The following is a 24,089-nucleotide window of genomic DNA, read 5'->3' on the forward strand; positions in this document are numbered from 1 at the left end:
ATTATAACATTCAAAAACCAGTTGGAGAACACTTCAATCTCTCTGGTCACTCGATCACAGACCTAAGAGTGGTTATACTTCAACAAAAAAGCTTCAAAAACAGACTCCAAGGAGAGACTGCTGAATTGGAATTAATTTGCAAACTGGATACAATTAACTTAGGCTTGAATAGAGCCTGGGAATGGATGAGTCATTACACAAAGTAAAACTATTTCCCCATGTTTCAGAGTAGCAGCCGTGTTAGTCTGTATTCGCAAAAAGAAAAGGAGTACCCGTGGCACCTTAGAGACTAACAAATTTATTAGAGCATAAGCTTTCGTGAGCTACAGCTCACTTCATCGGATGCCTCGATATTTCCCCATGGTATTTCTCCCTCCCACCCCACCTCCCACTGTTCCTCTGATATTCTTGTTAACTGCTGGAATTAGCCTACCTTGCTTGTCACCATGAAAGGTTTTCCTCCTTTCCCCCCCCTGCTGCTGGTGATGGCTTATCTTAAGTGATCACTCTCCTTACAGTGTGTATGATAAACCCATTGGTTCATGTTCTCTGTGTGTGTGTGTATATAAATCTCTCCTCTGTTTTTTCTACCAAATGCATCCGATGAAGTGAGCTGTAGCTCACGAAAGCTTATGCTCTAATAAATTTGTTAGTCTCTAAGGTGCCACAAGTACTCCTTTTCTTTTTGTCACCAGGATGGACACATGTCCCCTGGAATGGTGGTTTAAGCATGAAGGGACATATGAATCTTTAGCGCATCTGGCACGTAAATATCTTGTGATGCTGGCTACAACAGTGCCATGAGAAAGCCTGTTCTCATTTTCAGGGGACATTGTAAATAAGAAGCAGGCAGCATTATCTCCTACAAATGTGAACAAACTTGTTTGTCTGAGCAATTGGTTCAAGAAGTAGGACTAAGTGGACTCTAAAGCTTTACATTCTTTTATTTTTCAATTATTTTTTGTACATAATTCTACATCTGTAAATTCAACTTTCATGATAAAGAGATAGCACTACAGTACTTGTATTAGGTGAATTGAAAAATATTATTTCTTTTGTTTTTTTTACAGTGCTGCTGGTGGGTGCAGAGCATCCACTAATTTTTCCCCATGGGTGCTCCAGCCCCAGAGCACCCACAGAGTCATAGAATATCAGGGTTGGAAGGGACTTCAGGAGGTCATCTAGTCCAACCCCCTGCTCAAAGCAGGACTAATCCCCAACCAAATCGGCTCCTATGGGCTAGCCATTTTCAAGGTTTTTTTTAGATGTTCAGGAACTTCATGTGACTACTCATTTTGGTTAGGCTTTTAACATATGACAGAATTGAAGCGGGGTGGGGGGAATGATTTGTTTAATTTTCTTGAAGTTGGGTTTAGGACTGTTCTATACAATTTATGCCACTACAATTGTGCCCCACGCTAAAGTGTTACACTGCTTAATTATCAGTTTCTAAAACAATATAGTTAAAGGAATACAAAAACTGTGTAAATAAGCTCATAGCTTTAAATAATCTGGGGCGCCCTGTCCTAGGGCGAAGGAATGAGACAGTGATGTTACAGTTGTAGTAAGAGGCCCTGAAACATAAATCCTTGTATCAGAGGCCTGGTCTGAGGCCCAAAGTCTGAACTAAAGTACTTCCAGGCATTGCTAAGCAAAGCTGGGCTGTGAGCCAGAGGCAGGCCCTAATTGCAGAACCTGGCAAGAAAAGGGGTCCTAGAAAGCATGCACTAATAATATTAGTAATAAGAGGAACGTGTGCCAAGATGGCACCTGGACATCCCAAAACGAGGACACTTCACAGAGATAACAAGGAACAGCCAGATGCACCCCAAAGATAGGGTCAAAAGGACAGCATGATGGACAGATCTGTTTGTTTGAATCAACAGGATCAAAGGGGGAGACAAGGGGCTGTACCTCAATACGTCAGTAGGGATGAGTAATCTGTTCTTCAACTGTATAAAAATAGGTCCCGGAGTGCATATCTTTGTCCAGCCTAGGGGGCAGTGGAGTGTCCCGCCACTGACTGAGCTGTGTCCATTGCCAGGGGGCACATATTCGTAGTATGTCCTGTAGAGTCGATAGGAAACTATTACTGTGCTTCGTTTGACAATAAACCTGGCCGGGTGCCTTTGTACCTTACAAGAGTCTGTGGTCTTTGGGGGTTCTCTCGGGGTCTGCTGTGTCAGCTATCTGCGCAGAGCTGGGGCAGCACATGGGGGAACACGCACGTAGCCGACTATTATCCTCATCGAACAAGAGCAGAGCACCACACCGGTAGCTACCAACAACAGTAGTCACAATCACTTGGCTTTTCAAACACTAGTCTTCCCTCTTACTGGCTCAGCAGCAGTTCTGCAGAAAAGGACCTGGGGTTTACAGTGAATGAGAGGCTGGAGATGAGTCAGCAGTGTGCCCTTGTTGCCAAGAAGGCTAACGGCATATTGGGCTGCATTAGTAGGAGGATTGAAAGCAGATTGAGGGAAGTGATTATTCCCCTCTATTTGGCACTGGTGAGGCCACACCTGGAGTATTGTGTCCAGTTTTGGGGCCCCCCACTACCGAAAGGATGTGAACAAATTGGAGAGAGTCCAGCGAAGGGCAACAAAAAATGATTAAGGGACTGGGGCACATGACTTATGAGGACAGGCTGAGGGAACTGGGCTTATTTAGTCTGCAGAAGAGAAGAGTGAGGGGAGATTTGATAGCAGCCTTCAACTACCTGAAGGGCGGTTCCAAAGAGGATGGAGCTCGGCTGTTCTCAGTGGTGGCAGATGACAGACCAAGGAGCAATGGTCTCAAGTTGCAGTGGTGGAGGTCTAGGTTGGATATTAGGAAACACTATTTCACTAGGAGGGTGATGAAGCACTGGAATGGGTTGTCTAGGGAGGGTGTGGAATCTTTATCCTTAGAGGTTTTTAAGCCCTGGCTTCACAGCCCTGGCTGGGATGATTTAATTGGGGTTGCTCCTGTTTTGAGCAGGGGGTTGGACTAGTTGACCTCCTGAGGTCTCTTCCAACCCTAATCTTTTATGATTATGTCCTGAATATGTAGAAATTAACATTCTTGCACTCTGGCACAAGATGTTTTGTTTCAGAGTAGCAGCCGTGTTAGTCTATATTCGCAAAAAGAAAAGGAGTACCTGTGGCACCTTAGGGACTAACAAATTTATTAGAGCATAAGCTTTCGTGAGCTACAGCTCACTTCATCGGATGCATCCGGTTTCCCCAAATGCATCCGATGAAGTGAGCTGTAGCTCACGAAAGCTTATGCTCTAATAAATTTGTTAGTCCCTAAGGTGCCACAAGTACTCCTTTTCTTTTTAAGATGTTTTGTGTTTCCTTGTGTGACTGTAGACACAGAAGCCATGCTTTCTCCGTGGGGATGGCTCATGATGAAGAAATACAAAGTATACTTCCATGGCAGTCGGTGACCCGTCTGTCAAGGGTAGAGGGATTTTTTAAAACTAGCTTTACCTGCAGCTCCGTTGGTGTTGCTGTGTCTGGGGATCGTTGGCTCAGGTAGCACGATGAGTTGCTTAACTTCTCTGTCTTTATGAACAACGGGAATTGCCTGGTGATGCCGTTTGCTGGGATCCCTCCTATGAGGGCAGCCCGTGCTGCAGAGTGGCTGTAGAGGGGATACTCTCGGGGTTTAGCCCCATTCTGTGAAGGTCCTGGTTAGAGCTGGACCCCCGACTCCACTGCCCTGTGGCCAGGTGGCTGGGAGTCACTCCTCAGACAGGAAGCTGGAGTGTGAAGGAAGGGAGCGCGCGGAGGGAGTGGGCTGAGGTGGAACTGCCTGACCCAGGGCGGGGCTGGGGGCCCAGGAAGGGAGGAGAGGGGGAGGGACCTACGGACTCGCTGGGTGGGGGCGAGTCTTGAAGGCTCCTGGGCGGAAGCTCTCTTGTGGCCGCCGGTTCTTGGTGCCGGGTCGGGCTCGGATCCAAGCCTTGCTGGGATGGTACCTACTGGGGAGCCGGGACTGCTGGCCTGCGACGGGGCAGATGACCTGGCTGCCCTGGCGGAGCTGGACGAGGCGAGACTGCTGCAGAATCTGAGCGGCCGCTTCCTGCAGCAGCGGGTCTATGTGAGGGGGGCGCCGGGGGCAGTGCTGGGGATAACCGGGGCCGAGGGGGGGTCTGCTGTAGGGCCTCCCCTCTTTGGGAAATGACTGGAGGGTGGGAGAAGGGACCGAGGGACCCCGCGGGACACTAGGTGGGGGGCCCACGGGACGCTGGAAGCGTGTAAGGGACGGCTGAGGGACACTGGAGGGCAGGAGATCCCACAGGACACCGTGTTTGTGTGAGGGAGGGCTTAGGGACACCAGGGATGGGGGAGCAGGGGACCCCAGGGGACACTGAGGGTATGGTGTGGGGGGCGCGAGACCCCGCGGGTCACTGGGGGTGTGTGCAGTGGGGCAAGGGACCTCACGGGACACCAGGGGCATGTGGGCAATGCTTAATTTGTGCTGCCAGGACTGAGCCCTGGCACCCCATGCTTGCAGCCTCAGTTATGCAAGTAAAAAAATTTGCTTGAGCCCTGGCACCTAATTGTTTGAGCCCTGAGGTACCTCTTTCATTACAACTTAAGTACTGCCTCTGGTGGTGGGGAGACCCTGTGGGACACGGGGGATGTATTGGATGGGAGACCCCTTGGGACATGGTTTCCTCACCACTCCTCAGTAGTGTAGTGCCCTTGGTCTATGGGGCACTGTGCAATGCTTGCTTACCTGGTTGGTGGGAATTTTCTTTTTACATTAGACATATATTGGGGACATTCTTATTGCGATGAACCCGTTCCAGAGCCTTCCGCTCTACGAGAAACCAGTAAGTGTCCCCTCATTCCAGTGTATGGTGTGAGTAGCATGAGTGTGTGGTGTCTTGTGCTGGTGTGGCCCTGGTTGGAGGAGGTGCAGGTGCAGGTGGCCCTTCCGGGGGAGGAGGGGGGAGGCTGGCCAGACAAGGGGAACAGAGTTGTGCACTTTGCTCTTGATGTTTGAATGACATTACTTCCCTGTGAAGTTATATTGTTATCCATAAGGAATGTGGCTAGTTTGGCTTTTGTAGGAGGCTTTTCTATGTACTTCGAAGTCCCTGTTTTTTTCAAAATGTAGTAAGTCTCATATGGATTTTGTCAGCTGTGTTTTGATTTCTATCTGTCACCCATGGCTGTTTGTGCTTCATTCTATTTGAAACAAAATATTTTAGACAGTTTTTTAAATCTACAATGTACTTATTGAACTGAGTATCCAGTAGTAAAAAACAATCCTGCTTGCAGCAGCCCTCACATCAAACCCACTGTTTACACCCTACCCTTGCCCTCCTCCCCACAAATGCTCAAGAACAGAGATGACCTTTGCAATAAGCCAGAAGGTTCTAAGCAGGGCAGTGGCAGGGGGTTCTGGGGCGCATTATGTTTCTGGAAACTTCATCTGACATATGGTGTATTGTTTGATTGGCTCTATCAAACCATGGAAAATGTTATCTAAGCTTCTCCCTCCTTTGTTGCAGTGGCTAGCTGAGGTGAGGAGGGAAGAATTTACCCTCTGTCCCCTTATTGTTCTGGCATTTCACTTTAATTGAACTTTCCCCCTGCTCCCAGGTATCAGAGAAATATCAGAACCATGACAAGGGTACCCTACCCCCCCACATCTTTGCCATTGCTGACAGAGCATATCAGGCCATGCTGGGGCATCTGGCAGCAGGACCTCAGAACCAGTGTATCGTCATCAGGTAAGAGAAAACGATTCAAAATACTTGTAGGGCTCCAAATCGTGGGACAGTATGGTCTTGTCAGACTTGCATCACTGACAGGGAGACGAGATGGAACAGACAAGATGGAACTATCAACTTTGCACCTTCCGGTCTGTGGCCGATGCCCTCATTAAGCTGGTGTTTAAAGAAGGGAGAATGAAGACCAAAGGCCTCTTGCTGGAATCCATTTAAGTGCTTATTATGGTGATTAAAACAGAACCTCTATGTTGTCTTCCCACGTACCCACCCTTCACCCTTCTCATTCACTTCCTAAGAGTTGACTACGGGGCAGTGAGTTCAGAGTCACAGAAGATTAGAGTTGGAAGAGACCTCAGGAGGTCATTTAGTTCAACCCTGTGCTCAAAGCAGGACCAATCCCCAATTTTTGCCCCGGATCCCTAAATGGCCCCCTCAAGGATTGAACTCTCAACCCTGGGTTTAGCAGGCCAATGCTCAAACCAATGAGCTATGCCTCCCCTGCAGCCAGGCCTTTGTCAAGCCAGGCCTTAAAAAACTCTAAAGATGCAGATTCCACCCCCCCTCCCTAGGTAACCCATTCCAGTGCTTCACCCTCTTAGTGAAATAGTTTTTCATAATATCCAACCTAGACCTCCACCACTGCAACTTGAGACCATTGCTGCTGCTTCTGTCATCTGTCACCACTGAAAATAGCCAAGCTCCATTCTCTTTGGAACCCCATTTCAGATAGTTGAAGGCTGCTATCAAATCCCCCCTCACTCTTCTCTTCTGCAGACTAAATAAGCCCAGTTCCCTCAGCCTGTCCTCATATGTCATGTGCCCCAGACCCCTAATCATTTTTGTTGCCCTCTTTGTCCAATTTGTCCACATCCTTTTTGTCGTGGGGGGCCCAAAACTGGATGCAATACTCCAGATGTGGCCTCACCAGTGCCAAATAGAAGGGAATAATCACTTCCCTTGATCTGCTGGCAATGCAGCCCAATATGCTGTTAGCCTTCTTGGTAACAAGGACACACTGTTGACTCATATCCAGCTTCCTGTCCACTCTAATCCCCAGGTCCTTTTCTGCAGAACTGCTGCTTAGCCAGTCGGTCCCCAGCCTGTAGCAGTGCATGGGATTCTTCCATCCTCAGTGTAGGACTCTGCACTTGTCCTTGTTGAAACTCATCAGATTTCTTTTAGCCGAATCCTCCAATTTGTCTAGGTCACTCTGGACACTATCCCTACCCTCCAGCATATCTACCTCTCCCCGCAGCATAGTGTCACCTGCAAACTTTCTGAGGGTGCAATCCCTTCCATCCTCCAGATCATTAATGAAGATGTTGAACAAAATTGGCCAGGACAGACCCCTTGGGCACTCGGCTTGATACTGGCTGCCAACTAGACATTGGGCAGTTGATCACTACCCATTGAGCCCGACATCTAGCCATCTTTCTATCCACCTTATAGTCCATTCATCCAATCCATACTTTTTTAACTTGCTGGCAAGAATACTGCAGGAGACGGTATCAAAAGCTTTGCTAAAATCAAGATATATCACTCCCACCGCTTTCCCCAAAGCCACAGAGTAAGCAGTATGATAAACCACAATAGATGGGTGATATTCTACAGCATCATCACTACGCTCTACAGCCAACACTGAGGATATAGCCTTTTTATTGCTATTTCTTTTATTGCAGTACATGCTATGATTGTCTTAGAAGTGCTGAATGCCTAGACAGAGCGCCCCATTGAGATGAGTGGGGCAGGTGAGATCTCTCCTTTTGTTTGAGGCTATCTCTGCCGTGGCTTACAGAGTCTGGTATCAGGCTCACCTTTGGAATGTTCTTCATGGCCAGTGGCACAAGACATTTAATCTGTTTTCCAGTAACAGGTTAAATTTGGCAAAAGTTGAAGGGAGCCCCAGTATGATGATGGCCTGGGCTTCTGGCCAGATGTGTCTTGTTGAACAATGCTCACAAGGAGAGGACATGACAGGGAAAGAATATATGTGCCTGGGGCAGACATGCTTTGGGATCATAGCTCATTTGGGTAATAAATATTATCAGGCTCTGAGTTAGAGAATGGATGGCCCCTCTTGAAGTAAGGGAAAGAATGAGAGAAAGTCTAATTCCTCTGTATGCCTGGACAATTAGGTACATCAGTGGTGAGAAATACTAGTAGGAAACTCACCCTTTCTTTCCAGACAAGGACCTGGCTATGGTGATCTGCTTGTTGCCACCTTCAGATTGGATAACTTTAACTCGCTGTATCTGTAGAAACAATGCAGAGATGGAAGTGATGTGCAAAATCCAGCTCTCTGCCTTCTCAAGGGATGGGCTGCTACAAATACTTTACACCTGTGCTCTAATCCCTCAACTGTTTCCCAGTCTTCTTCCATTGCTTGTTTGAGGTTCTGATATTCTATGTCCTAGTGGTTCAGGACCCAGCTTAATTTCCAAACACATCTCCTTCCACAACCTATTCAAGGGCACTGTTTTTCTGGAGCAATACAGCTGCCAAAGCCCATGGTGAAGTGCATGAGAGATGGAAGTAAATATTTTTGGATAAGGAAGTTCAGTGTGGAGATTGAGCTAATTGGGAGTCTGACCCATTTTGAGGTTTGCTGTAGGTTCCGCCTCTTTGGGAAAAGCAGCTCCTACAGTAACTAGTATAATGAGGATTAAAAAAACAAAATAAAGTCTTATTTCCAAAATTAAGGCTCCTAAAACCATAGAGTCAAGGAAGGAAGAAGAGCAGAAACCACACCCTTATCCCCACCCCCGAGACCTTCAGATACCTGGCTATGGAGATCTTACTGACCTTGGGTGTTCTAGACACTACAGCAATGGGCAGTATAACATAGATAAATACTTATAAACGGAATGAATTTGCTTTGGAACCCTGACATGATAAACAGGAGACTCTCTATGATGTCATAAGTAGACTTAATGGAACTGTACAGGGCGGTAGAGGGAACCAGCTGGAGGCGAAAGCCCCTTAGGCATGACTGAGGGGACATAACTGCTGACTGAGGGCCCAGCTCTGTAGTCAGCAGCGCAGAAGTAAGGATGGCAATACCATATCATGCCCATCCTTCTCCGCTGGTGCTGGCGGTGGCTGTGCCTTCAGAACTGGGCTCCTGGCCAGCAGCTACCACTCTCCAGCTGCCCAGCTCTGAAGGCAGCACCGCCGCCAGCAGCAGTTCAGAAGTAAGGTTAGCAGTACTGCAGCCCCCCGCACAATAACCTTGTGACTGCCCCCCTCCACACACAACTTTTTTGGGTCAGGACCCGTATAATTACAACACCATGAAATTTCAGATTTAAATGGCTGAAATAATGAAATTTATGATTTTTAAAATCCCATGACCGTGAAATTGACCAAAAAGGATGGTGAATTTGGTAGGGCCCTAATCATATCATATCTATCTATCTATCTATCAGGTTATTAACTATCTTCTCTGCTGCTGCAACAGGAAGTTCATGGTTTGTCTTATCTGCAAACAGCAAAGGCAATAACTAAGAACACTTAGTGTGAGCAAAGATCTGGGGGAGGAGGAAGGGAAGGCACCCTTGTTATACATAGCTAAGGCTATGTTTTAGTCACGGGCATTTTTAGTAAAAGTCATGGACAGGTCACGGGCAATAAAGAAAAAATCATGGTCCTGTAACCTGTCCATGACTTTTACTAAAAATGCCTGTGACTAAATCTCACCTGCTGGGAGGGGGCGCTCCTGAAGACTGCTGCTGGGGGTGGCGGGGGGCAGCCCGGGGTCCTGCTGCCACCGGTACAAGCAGGGGACAGCCCAGGGCCCTGCCACCACTGCTGGTCTGGGCAGGGGATGGCCCAGGGTCCCACCACTGCTGGTCTAGGTGGGGGCGGCCAGGGCCCTGCCGCCCCGGTCTCGGACTGCTGCTGCAAGGCAGTGCTGGGGTTGCCAGAGCAGTGACAGGTGCGGTTGGCCCCGGGGCTTCCCCAGCTGCCACTGTGGTCCTGGGGTCAGCTGCACCAGTGCTGCAGAATTCACGGCGGTCACAGAAGCCGTGACTTCCATGACCTCCGTGAATGATTCACAGCCTTACACATAGCCTCAATACTAGATGCTACTTTGATGGGCTATGTTTTATTCCATTGCTTCTGGGCACACAGAATGTCACAAAAATGAGTTTCAGAGTAGCAGCCGTGTTAGTCTGTATTCGCAAAAAGAAAAGGAGTACTTGTGGCACCTTAGAGACTAACAAATTTATTAGAGCATAAGCTTTCGTGAGCTACAGCTCACTTCATCGGATGCATCCGATGAAGTGAGCTGTAGCTCACGAAAGCTTATGCTCTAATAAATTTGTTAGTCTCTAAGGTGCCACAAGTACTCCTTTTCTTTTTACAAAAATGAGAGATCCCATCTTCAACTGACCAGGAAATAGCATGGCCTCTGTGATCTGTACGTTCCTCACTACCCAGATTAGTCACTGCAACTCACTCTGCTGGGTCCGAATGCAAGTGTCTTGGAGACTTCAGCTGGCGCATTGCGTAACAGCCATCTCCTAAGTAACAAAGGTAGATATCACATTGCCCTGTTCTCTGAATTCCACTGTCTCCATTCCTGCTGGTGTCGGAGCTAAATTAAGTCCTCGCCGTAATATGCTTTGCTCTAGGACCTGGCCAACTGGGAGATAACTCTGTCCCCTGTATTGTGCACGCTGAATACAGCTACCTGAGGCTATCTCAGCAGCAGGATCTGATGGTGGAACTCCACTGCCCTCTGACAGGTTGAAACCTACAGAGCCTTTCCTCAGCCATGGCTCCTATTAAAACCAAAAACTAACCAGCTGCCCCAATCCTGTGACCTGGGGGAGGGCAGGCATTACATAGTTCCTGACTCCAAGAGCTTATATTCTGTCTTTTTATTCTATGTTTGTGTGATACCCAGCACAGTGGGGCCCTGATCCATGACTGGGGCTCCTAGATAATGCCACAATATAAATAATAATAGGAAGCTAAATGCCCTTCGTCTCTTTGTAGCTGTTCAGTGCTTAAGTGCATAGATGATGGGTGCCTTAGAAATACCATAAAGAGAAGGTGGTTTTAATGATTACTAAAAAAGAAAAGGAGTACTTGTGGCACCTTAGAGATTAACAAATTTATTTGAGCATAAGCTTTCGTTAGCTACAGCTCACTTCATCAGTGACCTGTACCTCACAAAAGTTTAAGCTCAAATAAATTTTAGTCTCTAAGGTGCCACAAGTACTGCTTTTCTTTTTTGCGAATACAGACTAACACGGCTGCTACTCTGAAACCTGTTAGTGATTACTGTGTAGGGCCACAAGCATCCAATGGAAGCCTGGGTGGATCACAACTCCCTTTTGGAAACTGGTGTCTCTCTGTAACCCAATAACAGAAGGCTGGGACTTTTCCTCCTTTGCTAAGTGTCAGACTGACACACTGTCCCCCTCCCCCTCATACCAGAGCAACACCCAACCACCTGGCTGTGTGTTGACCCTAGATTCCTGTCCCGCCTGGTGCATGTCAAACCAAGATGATCTCCCTTTCTCCTTTGCTGTTGTCCTATGTCATGTTTAAAGAGAGGAGTTCAGGTCACCAGCCCCCCGCCACCTGAATCCTAGGAGTCTGCTTGTCCCAGCACTCCATTAGATTGTACATCACCCCTCCACTCCACCCTGTAGCAACAGAGAGCTGCAGAGCAGAAGCCACACGTGGGACACAAAGTGCAGTGCCCAGGTGTGTAAATCCTGCCCTTTGGAGTATGTGTGCTATTTCCTGCTTCTGCTCTGTAACTGACAGATCTTCACACAGGGTGAAATCTTAGTGCACGTGCTGTCATGGGATCACAGCCCAATTAAGGACATGGAAGCAGTGGGACAAGTTCTGCTTGTAAGGGTTGGGAGGGGAGGGAATGCCTTGTATAGGTGAAGGATTCAGTGAGACAGGTGCCTTTCAAGGTCATTCCTCCCTCTTTGCCAAGAGCTGGGGACACTAAGAAATTCCTTTTGGCCCTACTGCTTAAGGGACTGCCCAATGGGTCAAGTTCACAGATAGGTGGGAGACAATGTTAATGTGGGTAAGACCCCTCTATCCCCAGGGTCAGGGAAGAATCTCAAGTGGAGGGTGTTAAATTGCAACACTGGGTGTGGAGGCTTACTAGGGGATCAGTGCCCTACAGAACATGTTGCCATGGGGAGTGGGGTGGGTCACAGTGGTGCTAATGTGGAAACTGCCAGTAGGAGGCACCTGGAGCTGTGCAGTAGTGTTGGTACATGGCGGGTGTTCTTTCAGAGAAAGGGGAGATGTTCTGAGGCATAAGGGGAATAGCAACTGAGTCCTGGTGGTGGTAGAGTTTCCTGTCCTCACCCGCTGCTCTCTTTTGACAGCGGAGAGAGTGGTGCAGGGAAAACCGAGAGCGTAAAGCTACTGCTGCAACACATCATGCACCTGTGCAAGGGCAACTCACAGCTGGAGCAGCAGATACTGCAGGTGAGTTGCTGAAATAGAATGAAGGGGGACAGACGGAGGGGTGGCCACAGAGCAACTCACAGTTGGCTCAGGGGGTTCTACAGATGAGTCATTGGGAGTGGAAAAAGCACAGAGTAAATGAAATCTTAGCAACGGTATAAATCCAATACTAGATTGTCAGTTATGATGTAGACAAGACACATGTTCATTAAATATTTGGCAAGAAGCAGGAATATAGAAATTATTTCAGTAATCAGTATATTCCATCAGTAATAAGGGAGGATGTTAAACAGCATCTTTTCAAGTTAAAGATTTCTAAATCAGCAGGACCAGATAAGTTGTATCTAAGAATGTTAAAAGAATCAGCTAAGTAGTTCTTTGCACCATTAATGTTGTTTTTTATTAATTCTTGGAACGCTGGGAAACAGTCTAGTCCAGTGAACTAGAAAATATCCAGTGTTTTGCCAATATTTAAAAAGAATAAACAGTATGTCCCTGGTCATAGGCTGGTTAGCCTGATGTTGATCCTAGTCAAAATCATGGAAAGGCTGGTATGGGATGCAGTCAGTAAAGATGCGGTAGCTAAGAAGGCAAATATGATCCTTGAATGTATGTGAAGGGGAATATCAAGTAGAAACAGGGAGGTGGCATTGCTTCTGTAAACAGCATTAATGAAACCATTACTGGAATAGTGTGTTCAGTTCCAGTGTCACTCCTCCAAAGGGATGCTGACAAATTGGAAAGGGTTCAGAAGAGAGCTACAAGAATGATTCAAGGCCAGGAAAACCTGCCTTACAGTGAGAGACTAAAGAAACTCAGTCTATTTACAGGTTTCAGAGTAGCAGCTGTGTTAGTCTGTTTATTTTATCCAAGAGAAAGTAAATATGTTTACCTACCTGGGGGAAAAGAGATTTCAGATAGCAGAGGTCTCTTTAATCTAGCAAACAATGGCATAACAAGATTCAGTGTCTGGAAGCTGAAGCTAGACACATTCAGACTGGAAATAAAGTACACATATTTAACAGTGATGGTAGTTAACCATTGGAACAACTGACATAAGGATGTGGTGTATTCTTCATCACTTGAAGTACAGTATTTTAATTCAAGACCAGATATCTTTTTAAAGGAGGTGCTATAGCTCAACCAGAAGTTAGGGGCTTGATGGAGTGATTACTGAGTGAGTTTCTCTGGCCTCTTATGGAGGAGGCCAAATTAGAGGATCATGATGGTTCCTTCTGGCTTTAAAATGTATGAATTGCAGAGGGAGTATTGGAACCTGCAGGAGGTTGGGGGCACAGGGCAACCTGTAGTGGAGCAGTGGATTTGCAGATTATCATGTGGAGGGGCCCTTCCATCCCCAGTCATTAGTAGCCAAGTTTATCGGATTCTTTGACTGAGTTATAGGACTCAGAATTCTGCTCCATATTAATTTCTCCGCTGTGAACTTCCCCCAGTGTGTCTGTCTTTCTGTCATTGAGTTCCCCAGACCTGCACACAGTATCCCATGTGGGCCCATCCATGAGAGGGACCCTCCTCATCCTCACTGCTTGGTGGGAGTGGGAGGCTTCTGGGATTGAGGAGCTGAGGGCAGAATCCCAAGGGTTTTCTCTAGGACCTGACAAACTGTCCTCTCCTTGCTCCTGGATGTGGTGCCTTTGCTTATACAGTCCATGGTTGCATTGGATTATTTTGTCACTGTGTGCATTTCCAGCTGCATTTGAGCGACGCAAATCTTTTTTTTTTTTTTTTTCTTTTTTTTCCCCCTATGGCTCTTCAATAGGCCATGAGGCTGTTTCACATGATACCTCTGCTACCTTCTGCAACCTAGCTGGGCCATTGTAGATGGGAGGGGACGTTAAGGGTTCCCTGTTGCTTATACCTCCCCATCAACTTTGCGCATTTCCCTTCCAGGTGAACCCATTGCTCGAAGCCTTTGGCAATGCACAAACAGTGATGAATGACAACAGTAGCCGCTTTGGAAAATACATGCAGCTGAGGTTCCAAAGGAGTACAGGTGAGACCCAGGACTAGGTCTCTGAGTGTGTGGAACCCATCATCTGTGTGGTGATTTCTTTCCTTCTGCCCCTTCCCCATATAGTGAGGGGTGCCAAGCTGAGTGAGTATCTGCTAGAGAAGTCTCGTGTGGTGCAACAAGATGCTGGAGAGAGGAATTTCCATGTCTTCTACTATATGTTTGCTGGGCTCACTGCAGAGGAAAAGGAGATGTATGGGTTGCTAGATCCCTCATTGTACAGGTACGCGAGTGGCAGGTCCTACTCTGGCTTCTCAGTGGAGTGGAGGTCAGAATAATGGGCTCCTACAGTCCCATATGAGAAGGAGTGGGGGAAGAGGATTTGACCTGGTGTGAGGAGAGCACAGGGTTGGGGGATTGTCATGGAAGGCTGGAGCTGGGCTCTGAACAGAGATGTAGTGTGGTCTAATGGATGGGAACTGGTCTGGGACTCAGGAGACTTGGGTTCTGTTCCTGGCTCTGCCAGTGACCTGGGGAAATCACTCCCCTCTCTGTACCTCTGCTTCCCCCCACCCTAAGTCTGCGCTGTCTCTTTGAGGCAGGGACTGACTCACTGAGACTGCCCTGCACAATGCTCTCATATGAGACATGTGTGATGTACTCAGGGTACAATCTGAACTGATGAACAGCTGTGTCCCCTCAGCTTTCCTACATGGGGTGCCTTTTACAGTGAGAGCTACCACTCCTGGTCTGTTCACACACAGCTTCCAGCATGTAAGTTATTCCCAGTTGTATTGTATGAGCGCTGTAGCCAGCTGCTCTTGAATTACACTACAGAGCAACACCAGCAAACTCCAAGCCCAGACTTGCCCCAGAGATGTATGTCTTGTACTGCCCAGCTCTCTTCAGGACAACACAAGCTTTATTAATACAAAATGATATGATATTTGCAAATCCTGTTATCCCAAATGGAGTTTCCCAAACACTTCAATTCAAACACACGGGTTTAGATAAAACAATAAAACAAGTTTATTAATTTCAAAAGGATAATTTTAAGTGAATACAACTAATGAGGAATAAAAGTCAGAATTGGTTACAATAAAAATAAAAGTAAAACACAATTAATGGCTAACGAACTTGAGTGAATTCAAAGCAAGGTCTCTCTCACTACATGTTTCAGCAGTCTTACTTGCTGAACTTCTTTCGGTCAGGATCCCTCCCCCTTCCTTTGTTTGTCAGGTATCGTGGATGCTGTGGGCAGAGAGAAAGAGAAGAATGATGTGGAGCTTCTGCCATCCCTTGTTATAGTTCTTTGCCTTTTTTGAGACAAAAAATCTTTGTGGATGGAAACCCCAAGCTGTTACTTTTTAAGATGTAGATTTTTTGCTTATGTCATTGTGTGCATGGCCCACGTATAGCCATTTAGCAGGTGATGGCTCATTTGGCCTGTTTACACCTGGCTGAGGCGTCAGTTTGTCTTTTCATAGAATCCTAGGGCTGGAAGGGACCTCGAGAGGTCATCTAGTCTAGTCCCCTGCAGTCATGGAAGGACTAAGTATTTTGTCTCTGAGGAACTGGTTTGGCGGCTTCCCAGATCAGAATACGTCTTAGTAACACCATACAGTGGAATCTTATAACTTTATCAGCACAATATTGACCAGTGAGTTATGAGTTTTCAAATGATACCTCACAAGGCATATTTGTACAAGATTATTATAATAGCGTGCATGGGGTGAATACAGGGGTACAGAGCATCATAATATGTAGACTGTACCCTGATACAAATAATATCAGTTGACTGACTTGTTTCCCCAGGTACATAAGTGGCTGGTTTAGGGCAGAGGACGTGGCTGAGTCCTGGAAGCACAAGTACTGGGAGGTGCGTAATGCCCTAGACATGGTGGGCTTCCAGGAACAGGTGAGTACAGTGGGCACTCTGTCACCATCTCCACCCCCTCTGCTCAGTTAGCTCATTTGACCCACTTCTACTTCCCTCCTTCAGTTTGCTGTTCTGTTCACAGGCTGACAGATTCAATGCAGAGCTCCCTTCCCCCCGCCATATACCTGACCTTCCTCTCCCTCCACCACTGCAGGAAGTTTGAAGTTCCAATGGAAGAGGGCTGCTTGTTGCTCATCATGTGTATGTATATGCCCACATACATCTGTGGGTGCTAGCCCCAAGCCATCTCTGTTGTGTATTTTAGGAGCAGGTGGACATGCAGGCAATCCTGGCCGGAGTCCTGTCTCTGGGCAATGTGACCTTCCAGTCCCAGGAGAACAATGGGGCCGTGAGAGTGAGTGAAGCCTCCAGGGGGTGGCTGAAGGCTTCAGCGGTGAGTCGAGTGAGAGGCTCAGAGGAGTGAGACAAGATTGTGCTCCCACTGAGGACCCGTGTGAGGTTTGGGGAATATTTATGTTAGGAATGGTCTTTAAATCCATGTATGAAGGGTAGATGAGGTCCACTGCTGGGTCTTCCATTCTTTGGGTGCTGTTTATGCTACACCTGACTGACGCAGCAGAGGGGACTCCTATCCCTGATTCTAAAGACGCTACAGAAAAATTAGGAGTTGTCCCAGGAATGCACCAGATTGCCCTAGTGACTGGTATCTTCAAGCCCTCTTCTCTCCCACCATGCACCTTATGTGGGTTTTAACCACCAGCAGATTACTCAGTTCAAAGCCAGGTTCAGAATTGGAGGAGAAGATGGTCTGGGGCTATAGACCAATTCTTTTCTATCGCAGCCCCTCACATCCTGGCAGCATCCAAATCCTGCTTTCTCCATATTGTATCGAAAACCTGATCCATCTTCTCTCTCCTCAAAGCTAAAACACTTGGTCAGACCCTGATCTCTCCTGTTTCAATTACTACAAACTTTTTCTCTCTGGCTTGACACCCACATCACTCTCCTCCCCAGTTTGTCAAAACACAGGTACTAGACTTCTTTTTCTCACCCGTTGATCTGATAGCACCACTCCTACCACAGGCCCTCCTGCACACGGCATCAGATCTGGCCTTGGTGGGGTGCAGTTTCCTATAATCTGGGCTTGACTATTGCAGTTCTCACTAAGAATAATGTTCCCTGACTTGAAAAAGCTCCAGCTCATCCGAAATGCAGCAGCTCATTTGCTTAACAGGCTGCTGTGTGCCACCCCCTCCTCTGACACCTCAATGCCCTACTCTCAATAGTGGCTTCCCATTGAGTAAATCCAGTTCTAGGTCTCTGTCTTGATTTCAAAGCCCCACCATGGGATGGGCCCCAGCTCTCTGATATGTAGCCTTTCCTTTTTAGTTAAAGTAATTTTAGTGACATTAGATGTATTCAGCTTTGGTAGCTACATTCTCGAGTTCAACAGTTACCTCTGCCACTTGTTTCAGATCTAGCACTCATAAGAACACATGAAAATCAAGGAAAGTAGCACATGCAATTACAGAGTAAGGTCTAATATCTTTTATCAATGTTATTCAAGTTACTAGCACAGTTATGAATATCACAGCATGTATAAATTATAGCTGCAGTCATACTCGCATCCTCCTAGATAGAGTTAGGGTCTGATGGGTCTCTTATGGAGTGACCATCAGTAGAGGGATAGTTCCTGGAGGAGTTTTTCTAAAGGAAGCTCAATTTTTCCAATTTGAGCACCTTCTTTTTGTGATTTTTTTCCTATACCTACATTGTGTGCATGTGCATGAAAGCGTCAACCGTCTTTTCCGTTTGGTTTGGTTTGGTGTTTGGTGTTTCTATAGGTTGTGTATAATTCCTTTTATTCTCATTAGCATTGATGCACAACCTGTATCCTGTGGTTAAGGCACGTGTTAAACAAAAATATGTTTCTAGAACATTTTTGCGATCTAAAATTAATCTTTTGGCCAATTTTTTTCAATTTCATCTCTTGGTACATCTTTTCCTATAATCTTATGACATTGGTTATTTTTTGGTTACTCACTGATGTCAGTATTTTTTATTTCTAAGGCCTAAAATATCTAAGCTAAAATCTTACAGGCCTCAGCCTATAGGCTTTGCATTTCAGCCTTCCTTACTTAGATACCTAATACATATTTATCTCATAACTACTAATCAATCTTATACTTTTATAATCCTATCACTTAACTTCAGTTAGGATACAATAATTGTATATAACATGTCATGTTAGTTAATTATAACATGACAAAATAAATAATAAAATCAAATCATTGGCTACAGAGAGATGCCCTCTCTCCTCAACTTTCCACAATGACTGCATGCCACTGGAACCATGAAGCTGCCCCTCTGCAGGGGAGGCTTGTGATTGCAGGAGATGGAACCGTCACAGGAGCTGGCTTCTGACTCTGGAATTCACTGCTTGGTGAAATCAGAATGAGCACTAACTTCATTGTATTTGGAGCTAAGTAAAAGCCACACCTCTGCACCCAGGCTCAGTCTGCTCTTGCCAGCAGCGCAGGAATAGAAATTTCAGTGCTATAGCTTTCTACTTTAGGAGAGCACTCTGGTTCTATGGTAACCAGGAGCCATAGGATCATGTTTTAAATGTCTCTTCCTCCCCTTCAAGGACGGGCAAAGCTCTGATGCAGATTTCAGCTCAGGCGATTAATAATGTATTATGTAAATAATTGGAGGTAAGTGCTGGGAAGGTGTATGTGGGGGGTTGGGAAGGCAGTGGCAGTGGCACAGGAGGGCCCAAGAGGGCTGTTTGTGTGTGAGAGTGAGTGAGCAAGCTGGTCTTGAGGAGATTGGTGACTGCAGAGTTTGTGGCTTGATTCCCGCAATGTCGTCTTATTATTTACATTACAATAACGTCCAGAGGCCCCAGTCAGGATATGACCCCATTTTACTGGGTGGTGCACAAAGGCAGGGAGACGTAGCCTCTGCACTATGGAACCAGGGATTGAAACTGACTATTCTCTTGGTCCCTTCTCTCCCAGGGTCAATTTGGAGTCCAGGAAGAGGAGCTATTGAAATGCCTCATTTGTAAAGTGTCCGTAACCCGGGGAGAACAGATTCAGCGTTTCCACACCCAGCAGCAGGCTGAGGGTAAGAAGCAGGGGAGGTAAATCAGAAAAATTATTTGGAAAAGCCCTTCTAGGCACATCTGTCTTATCTGTGACCTTAGAGCCTGGTATTGTCCCAACAGTGTATGTAAACTCTCTGGAGCAGGGATTATGTCTCCCTATGTGTTTGTGCAGCCCCCCTTGTAATGGGCCCTAATCCTGAGAGGGGCTTGTGATGGGTTCCCCCTGAGGTGCCACCTGGAACTGGGATACCACTGAGCCCCCCCCCCCCCCCAACCCACCAGCCTGGCTCCTTCTTACACTGTACTGCTGTGACAAACTGCAAAGCCCTCCAGGCTTCAGCTTGCACTTTCACCAACATACATACAGGTAAAAAGAAAAGGAGTACTTGTGGCACCTTAGAGACTAACAAATTTATTTGAGCATAAGCTTTCGTGAGCTACAGCTCACTTCATGTAGCTCACGAAAGCTTATGCTCAAATAAATTTGTTAGTCTCTAAGGTGCCACAAGTACTCCTTTTCTTTTTGTGAATACAGACTAACACGGCTGCTACTCTGAAACCATACATACAGGTAGGGACACGCCCACCGGCAGTTTCATGAAGGCGCTTTGACCAGCCCCTGCATAGGAAGGCGACAGCTAGGGTAACAATCAGCTTTTCAGGCATGCACCCCTTCTGGAGTATAAACCTAAAATTATACCATCTTGCACTGCACAGGGAACTCTACAGTGCAAGCTCATAAAATTCACCCCATCCATCAATGTGAAGAGGAATATGCAATAGCCTTCTGCTCCTGAGTTATGTTTCCCACACACTGGTTTAGATAAAGCAAAAATAAGTTTAGTAACTAAAAAAGAGAGATTATAAGTGATAGCAAACAGATCAAAGCAGATTACCTAGCAAATAAACAAAAAATGCAAACTAAACTTAATACTGGCAGTCCTCGACTTTACGATGTTCAAGTTGCAATGAATGGCACTTACGATGTTTATAAATTATCATTGTGTTTTGACTTTATGACATCGGTTTCGACTTTATAATGCTCGATCTGATATTGTTCCTATGGGAAATTTGAGTTACAATGTTTTCGACTTAAGACGTGACTTTCAGGAACCAATTGTGTCGTAAGTCCGAGGACTGCCTGTATGCTAAATAGATTGGATATGAATAACAGATTCTCACCCCAAGTGATAATATGAGCAGGCTGCAGATTCTTAAGGGGCAAGCTGCACTTGCTTGCAGCTTGGAATCCTCAGGTGTTCCATTCACAGGCTAAAAATTCCTATAGCCTGGGTTCAGCACTTCCCCCAGTTCACTCTTTGTTCCTCAGGAGTTTCCAGGAGTCTCTTTGTGTGGGGAGTGAAGAATCCCTAGTGATGTCACTCCCTGCCTTGCATAGCTTTTGCATATGGCGGGAACATTTTGTTTAAAACCTTAGTTCCCAGACTGGTCAGTGGAAAAACATTGACATCCCAAAATGGAGTCTAGAGACGTGTGGTCACATCACATGTCTTTGTAGAGTCATAGCAGCCATTGCTCGTAGGCTGTCTGTAGCATCATTAGGACTGCAGAAAAAGCCCATCACAGGAAGAGAATGGCCCTGTTCAAACATTAGAGCCAAAGCAAGATGTCTGCTGCATTGGTCATCCCCACATCTGTCATACCGACAATGCAGACACTAAAAAGCCCTTTCACTGCATTTAAAACCAGATGGGAAAGAGCACAGGAGTATTATTCTCTTGGCCTGCATCCCGAGGCTGGAAGTGGTTATAAAACATGAGCCACCTCCAGCCTTGTCAGACCACTTCCACATCCAGGCAGAAACAAGAGTTTTCCCCTTTGTGAAGAAAAATAAACTATTTGTATAGCGCTCCTTGAAAATTTGGATCTCACCAAACTACTATACTGACAGAAAACTTCACCTACCTGAGACACCAAGGAGTAGAGAGATCAGTGAGGCACTACTGTGGCCATAGATACCCCAGCACCAAAACCATCTCCCCACCACCCACATGGATCACTGTGGCTCTCTAGGAACCTGCAACAGGAAAAGTAGGAAGGAAGGAAACTTGAGCATCAGCACTGGAAGTAGCGTGATAGAAGCAGGCTGAGACAAAAGAAAGGGATCCTACAAACCCATGCTGGTGCCATGAAGGGACAGAAAGAGACTGCCTCTCTTCTGCCATACGGACAGCAAAGTCACACCACATAGAAGCCTTCTGGACTTGAAATTGCTTTAACTCAAACAGCCCCACAGCTCATCACTTCGCACTGTGGAGAATTCTTATTCCATAGAGTTACCTGCCCCAGGGATGGCTTCACAGGCCTCCAAAAACAGCCAGCTAAGAAATTCATGCTCCCAGCCCACTCCTATATTGTCATGGAGACACTGATGGCATCAGGGCCACCCCTGAGACTCTGTCTCTGCCCTCCCCTGCAGTTGAGAGACTAGAGAGCACCTGAGATACCGACTAGTAGAGACTGTCAGTTATCTTCTAGTGAAAGGAACCTAGTGCACACCCCAACACCTAGCAGTCTGACCTGCATCAAGAAACAGTCATTCAGCTCAAGAGACTTCCCAGCCCAGTGTCTGACCTCCCTTTGGTAAGCCAGCTCAGAGAGAAAATAGCAAAATCTAGTCTCCAATACCACCTGCAGGTGTCCTGAGTCTGTCAGTCAGGATTGAGGCCAGGGCCTGGCACAGAGCCAGCACTTGTTGCCTCCAATGGATGCCCTCCTCTTGCCTTTAGTCAAGGGGAGCCCATCCAGGGATGAAAGGAAAGGGAAGTCCTGAAATGGCTCAGATCCAGTCTAGGGAGTTGTCCTGACAACTGTCCCCCACAAAGCACTCAGCTTTGGGGCATCATATTCAGCTCTACCATGATATTCAAGATTGGTATAATGTTTTAGGGAGAGCTGAGGAGACAATCAAAGCTATAAGAAAAGGAGTACTTGTGGCACCTTAGAGACTAACAAATTTATTAGAGCATAAGCTTTCGTGAGCTACAGCTCACTTCATCGGATGCATTATGCTCATAAGCTTATGCTCTAATAAATTTGTTAGTCTCTAAGGTGCCACAAGTACTCCTTTTCTTTTTGCGAATACAGACTAACACGGCTGCTACTCTGAAACCTGTGATGAATCAAAGCTATAGTGTCAGCAGCACATGGACAGCACCCAGCTCTCCATCTTCTGTATGTTCGACAAGGCCAGCACCAGCTCCCTGTGTCTTGACTAAGATCATCAGCTAGATGATGGGGAACATAGTACATAAAACCAGCCATACTGGGTCAGACCAATGGTCCTTGCCGAGTATCCAGTCTTCTCACTCTGACTGGCCTGTGCCAAGTGCTTCAGAGGGAATGAACAGAACAGGGCAATTATCAAATGATCCATCCCTTGTTGTCCAGTCCCAGCTTCTGGCAGTCAGAGGCTAGGGACACCCAGAGTATGGGTTTGCATCCCTGGTGTTGATTTAGCAGGTCTGGGGAAGACACATAAATTGTCTTCCCCAGCTAAGTAAATTACGTAACTGAAGTAGCGTAACTTAAATCAACTTACAGCGTTAGTGTAGACCAGCCCTGAAAGTCCATGTACACTGTATCCACTGGCACACCATCGTCCACATGTTTGTTTGACCTCCTCAAACAATTCTAAATGATTGGTGAGGCATAATTTCCCTTTTCAAAAGCTGTGTTGACTTTTCCCCAACAAATTGTGTTCATCTATGTGTCTGATAATTCTGTTCTTTACTATAGTTTCAACCAATTTGCCTGGTACTGAAATTGGGTTTACTTGCCTGTAATTGCTAGGATCACTTCTGGAGCCTTTTAAAAAAAATTAGTGTCACATTAGCTATTCTCCAGTCATCCTATACAGAAACTGAGTTAAGCGATAGGTTACTTACTACACTGCAATTTCATATTTGAGTTCCTTCAGAACTCTTGGGTGAATATCATCTGGTTCTGGTGACTTATTACTGTTTAATTTATCAATTTGTTCTAAAACTTCCTCTATTGACACCTCAATCTGGGACAGTTCCTCAGATTTGTCCCCTGAAAAGAATGGTTCAGATGTGGGATTCTCTCTCAATCTCTTTGCAGTAAAGACTGATGCAAAGAATTCATTTAGCATCTCTGCAATGGCCTTATCTTCCTTGAGCACTTTTTTTTTTTTTTTTTTTTTTTTAAAAGTACCTTAGTTGTCCAGTGGCCCCATTGATTGTTTGGCAGGCTTTCTGCTTCTGGGTATACTTAAAAAAATTCGCTGTTTGTTTTTGAGTCTTTTGCTAGTTGCTATTCAACAAATTTTTTTTGGCTTGCCTAATTATACTTTTACTTGACTTGCCAGAGTGTATGCTCCTTTCTATTGTCCTCAGTAGGATTTGACTTCCAATTTCTAATGGGAAGCCCTTTTGCCTCTAGCATATTCTTATCTTTATTGTTTAACAATGAAGTGGTAACACTTTTTTGGTCCTCTTGCTATGTTTTTTAAATTGGGGTATACATTTAATTTGAGCCTCTATGAAAGTGTTTTTAAAAAGTTTCTATGCAGCTTGCAGGCACTTCACTTTTGAGACTCTTCCTTTTAATTTCCATTTAACTAGCTTCCTTATTTTTATGTAGTTCTCCTTTCTGAAGCTAAATGCTACCATGGTTGGTTTCTTTGGTGTTCTCTCTCTCCTTTCCTCCCCCAGCCCCCCAGGATGTTAAATTTAATTATGTTATGGTCGCTATTACTGAGCGGTTCAAGTATATTCACCTCTTGGGCCAGATCCTGTGCTCCACTTAGAACTAAATCAAGAATTTCCTCTCCCCTTGTGGGTTCCAGGACTAGCTGCTCCAAGAAAGAGTCATTTAAGGTGTCTAGAAACTTTATCTCTGTATCTCAGTCTGAGATGACATATACTTCATCGTTATGGGGATA

General features: G+C 46.0%; 2 protein-coding genes across 2 annotated transcripts in view; one reads left to right on the forward strand and one right to left on the reverse strand.

Moving 5' to 3' along the window:
• Nucleotides 1-3,764, reverse strand: part of ARHGEF39 (Rho guanine nucleotide exchange factor 39) — a 71,992-nt gene extending 68,228 nt beyond the window's left edge. Inside the window, exon 1 of the mRNA XM_043514843.1 lies at nt 3,474-3,764. The gene's annotated coding sequence lies outside the window, so the exon portion shown is untranslated. The remainder of the gene's footprint in view (nt 1-3,473) is intronic.
• Nucleotides 3,765-3,854: 90 nt separating this feature from the next.
• Nucleotides 3,855-24,089, forward strand: part of LOC119855834 (myosin-IIIb-like) — a 144,219-nt gene continuing 123,984 nt past the window's right edge. The window contains exons 1-9 of the mRNA XM_038402642.2: nt 3,855-4,086; nt 4,760-4,825; nt 5,601-5,731; nt 12,100-12,202; nt 14,093-14,195; nt 14,280-14,436; nt 15,969-16,071; nt 16,358-16,486; nt 19,074-19,182. Coding sequence (XP_038258570.1) covers nt 3,958-4,086; nt 4,760-4,825; nt 5,601-5,731; nt 12,100-12,202; nt 14,093-14,195; nt 14,280-14,436; nt 15,969-16,071; nt 16,358-16,486; nt 19,074-19,182 — 1,030 coding nt within the window. The 5' untranslated portion in view covers nt 3,855-3,957. The remainder of the gene's footprint in view (nt 4,087-4,759; nt 4,826-5,600; nt 5,732-12,099; nt 12,203-14,092; nt 14,196-14,279; nt 14,437-15,968; nt 16,072-16,357; nt 16,487-19,073; nt 19,183-24,089) is intronic.

The sequence above is a fragment of the Dermochelys coriacea genome, chromosome 5 (genome assembly GCF_009764565.3).
Source record: "Dermochelys coriacea isolate rDerCor1 chromosome 5, rDerCor1.pri.v4, whole genome shotgun sequence".
Classification (NCBI taxonomy): domain Eukaryota; kingdom Metazoa; phylum Chordata; order Testudines; family Dermochelyidae; genus Dermochelys; species Dermochelys coriacea.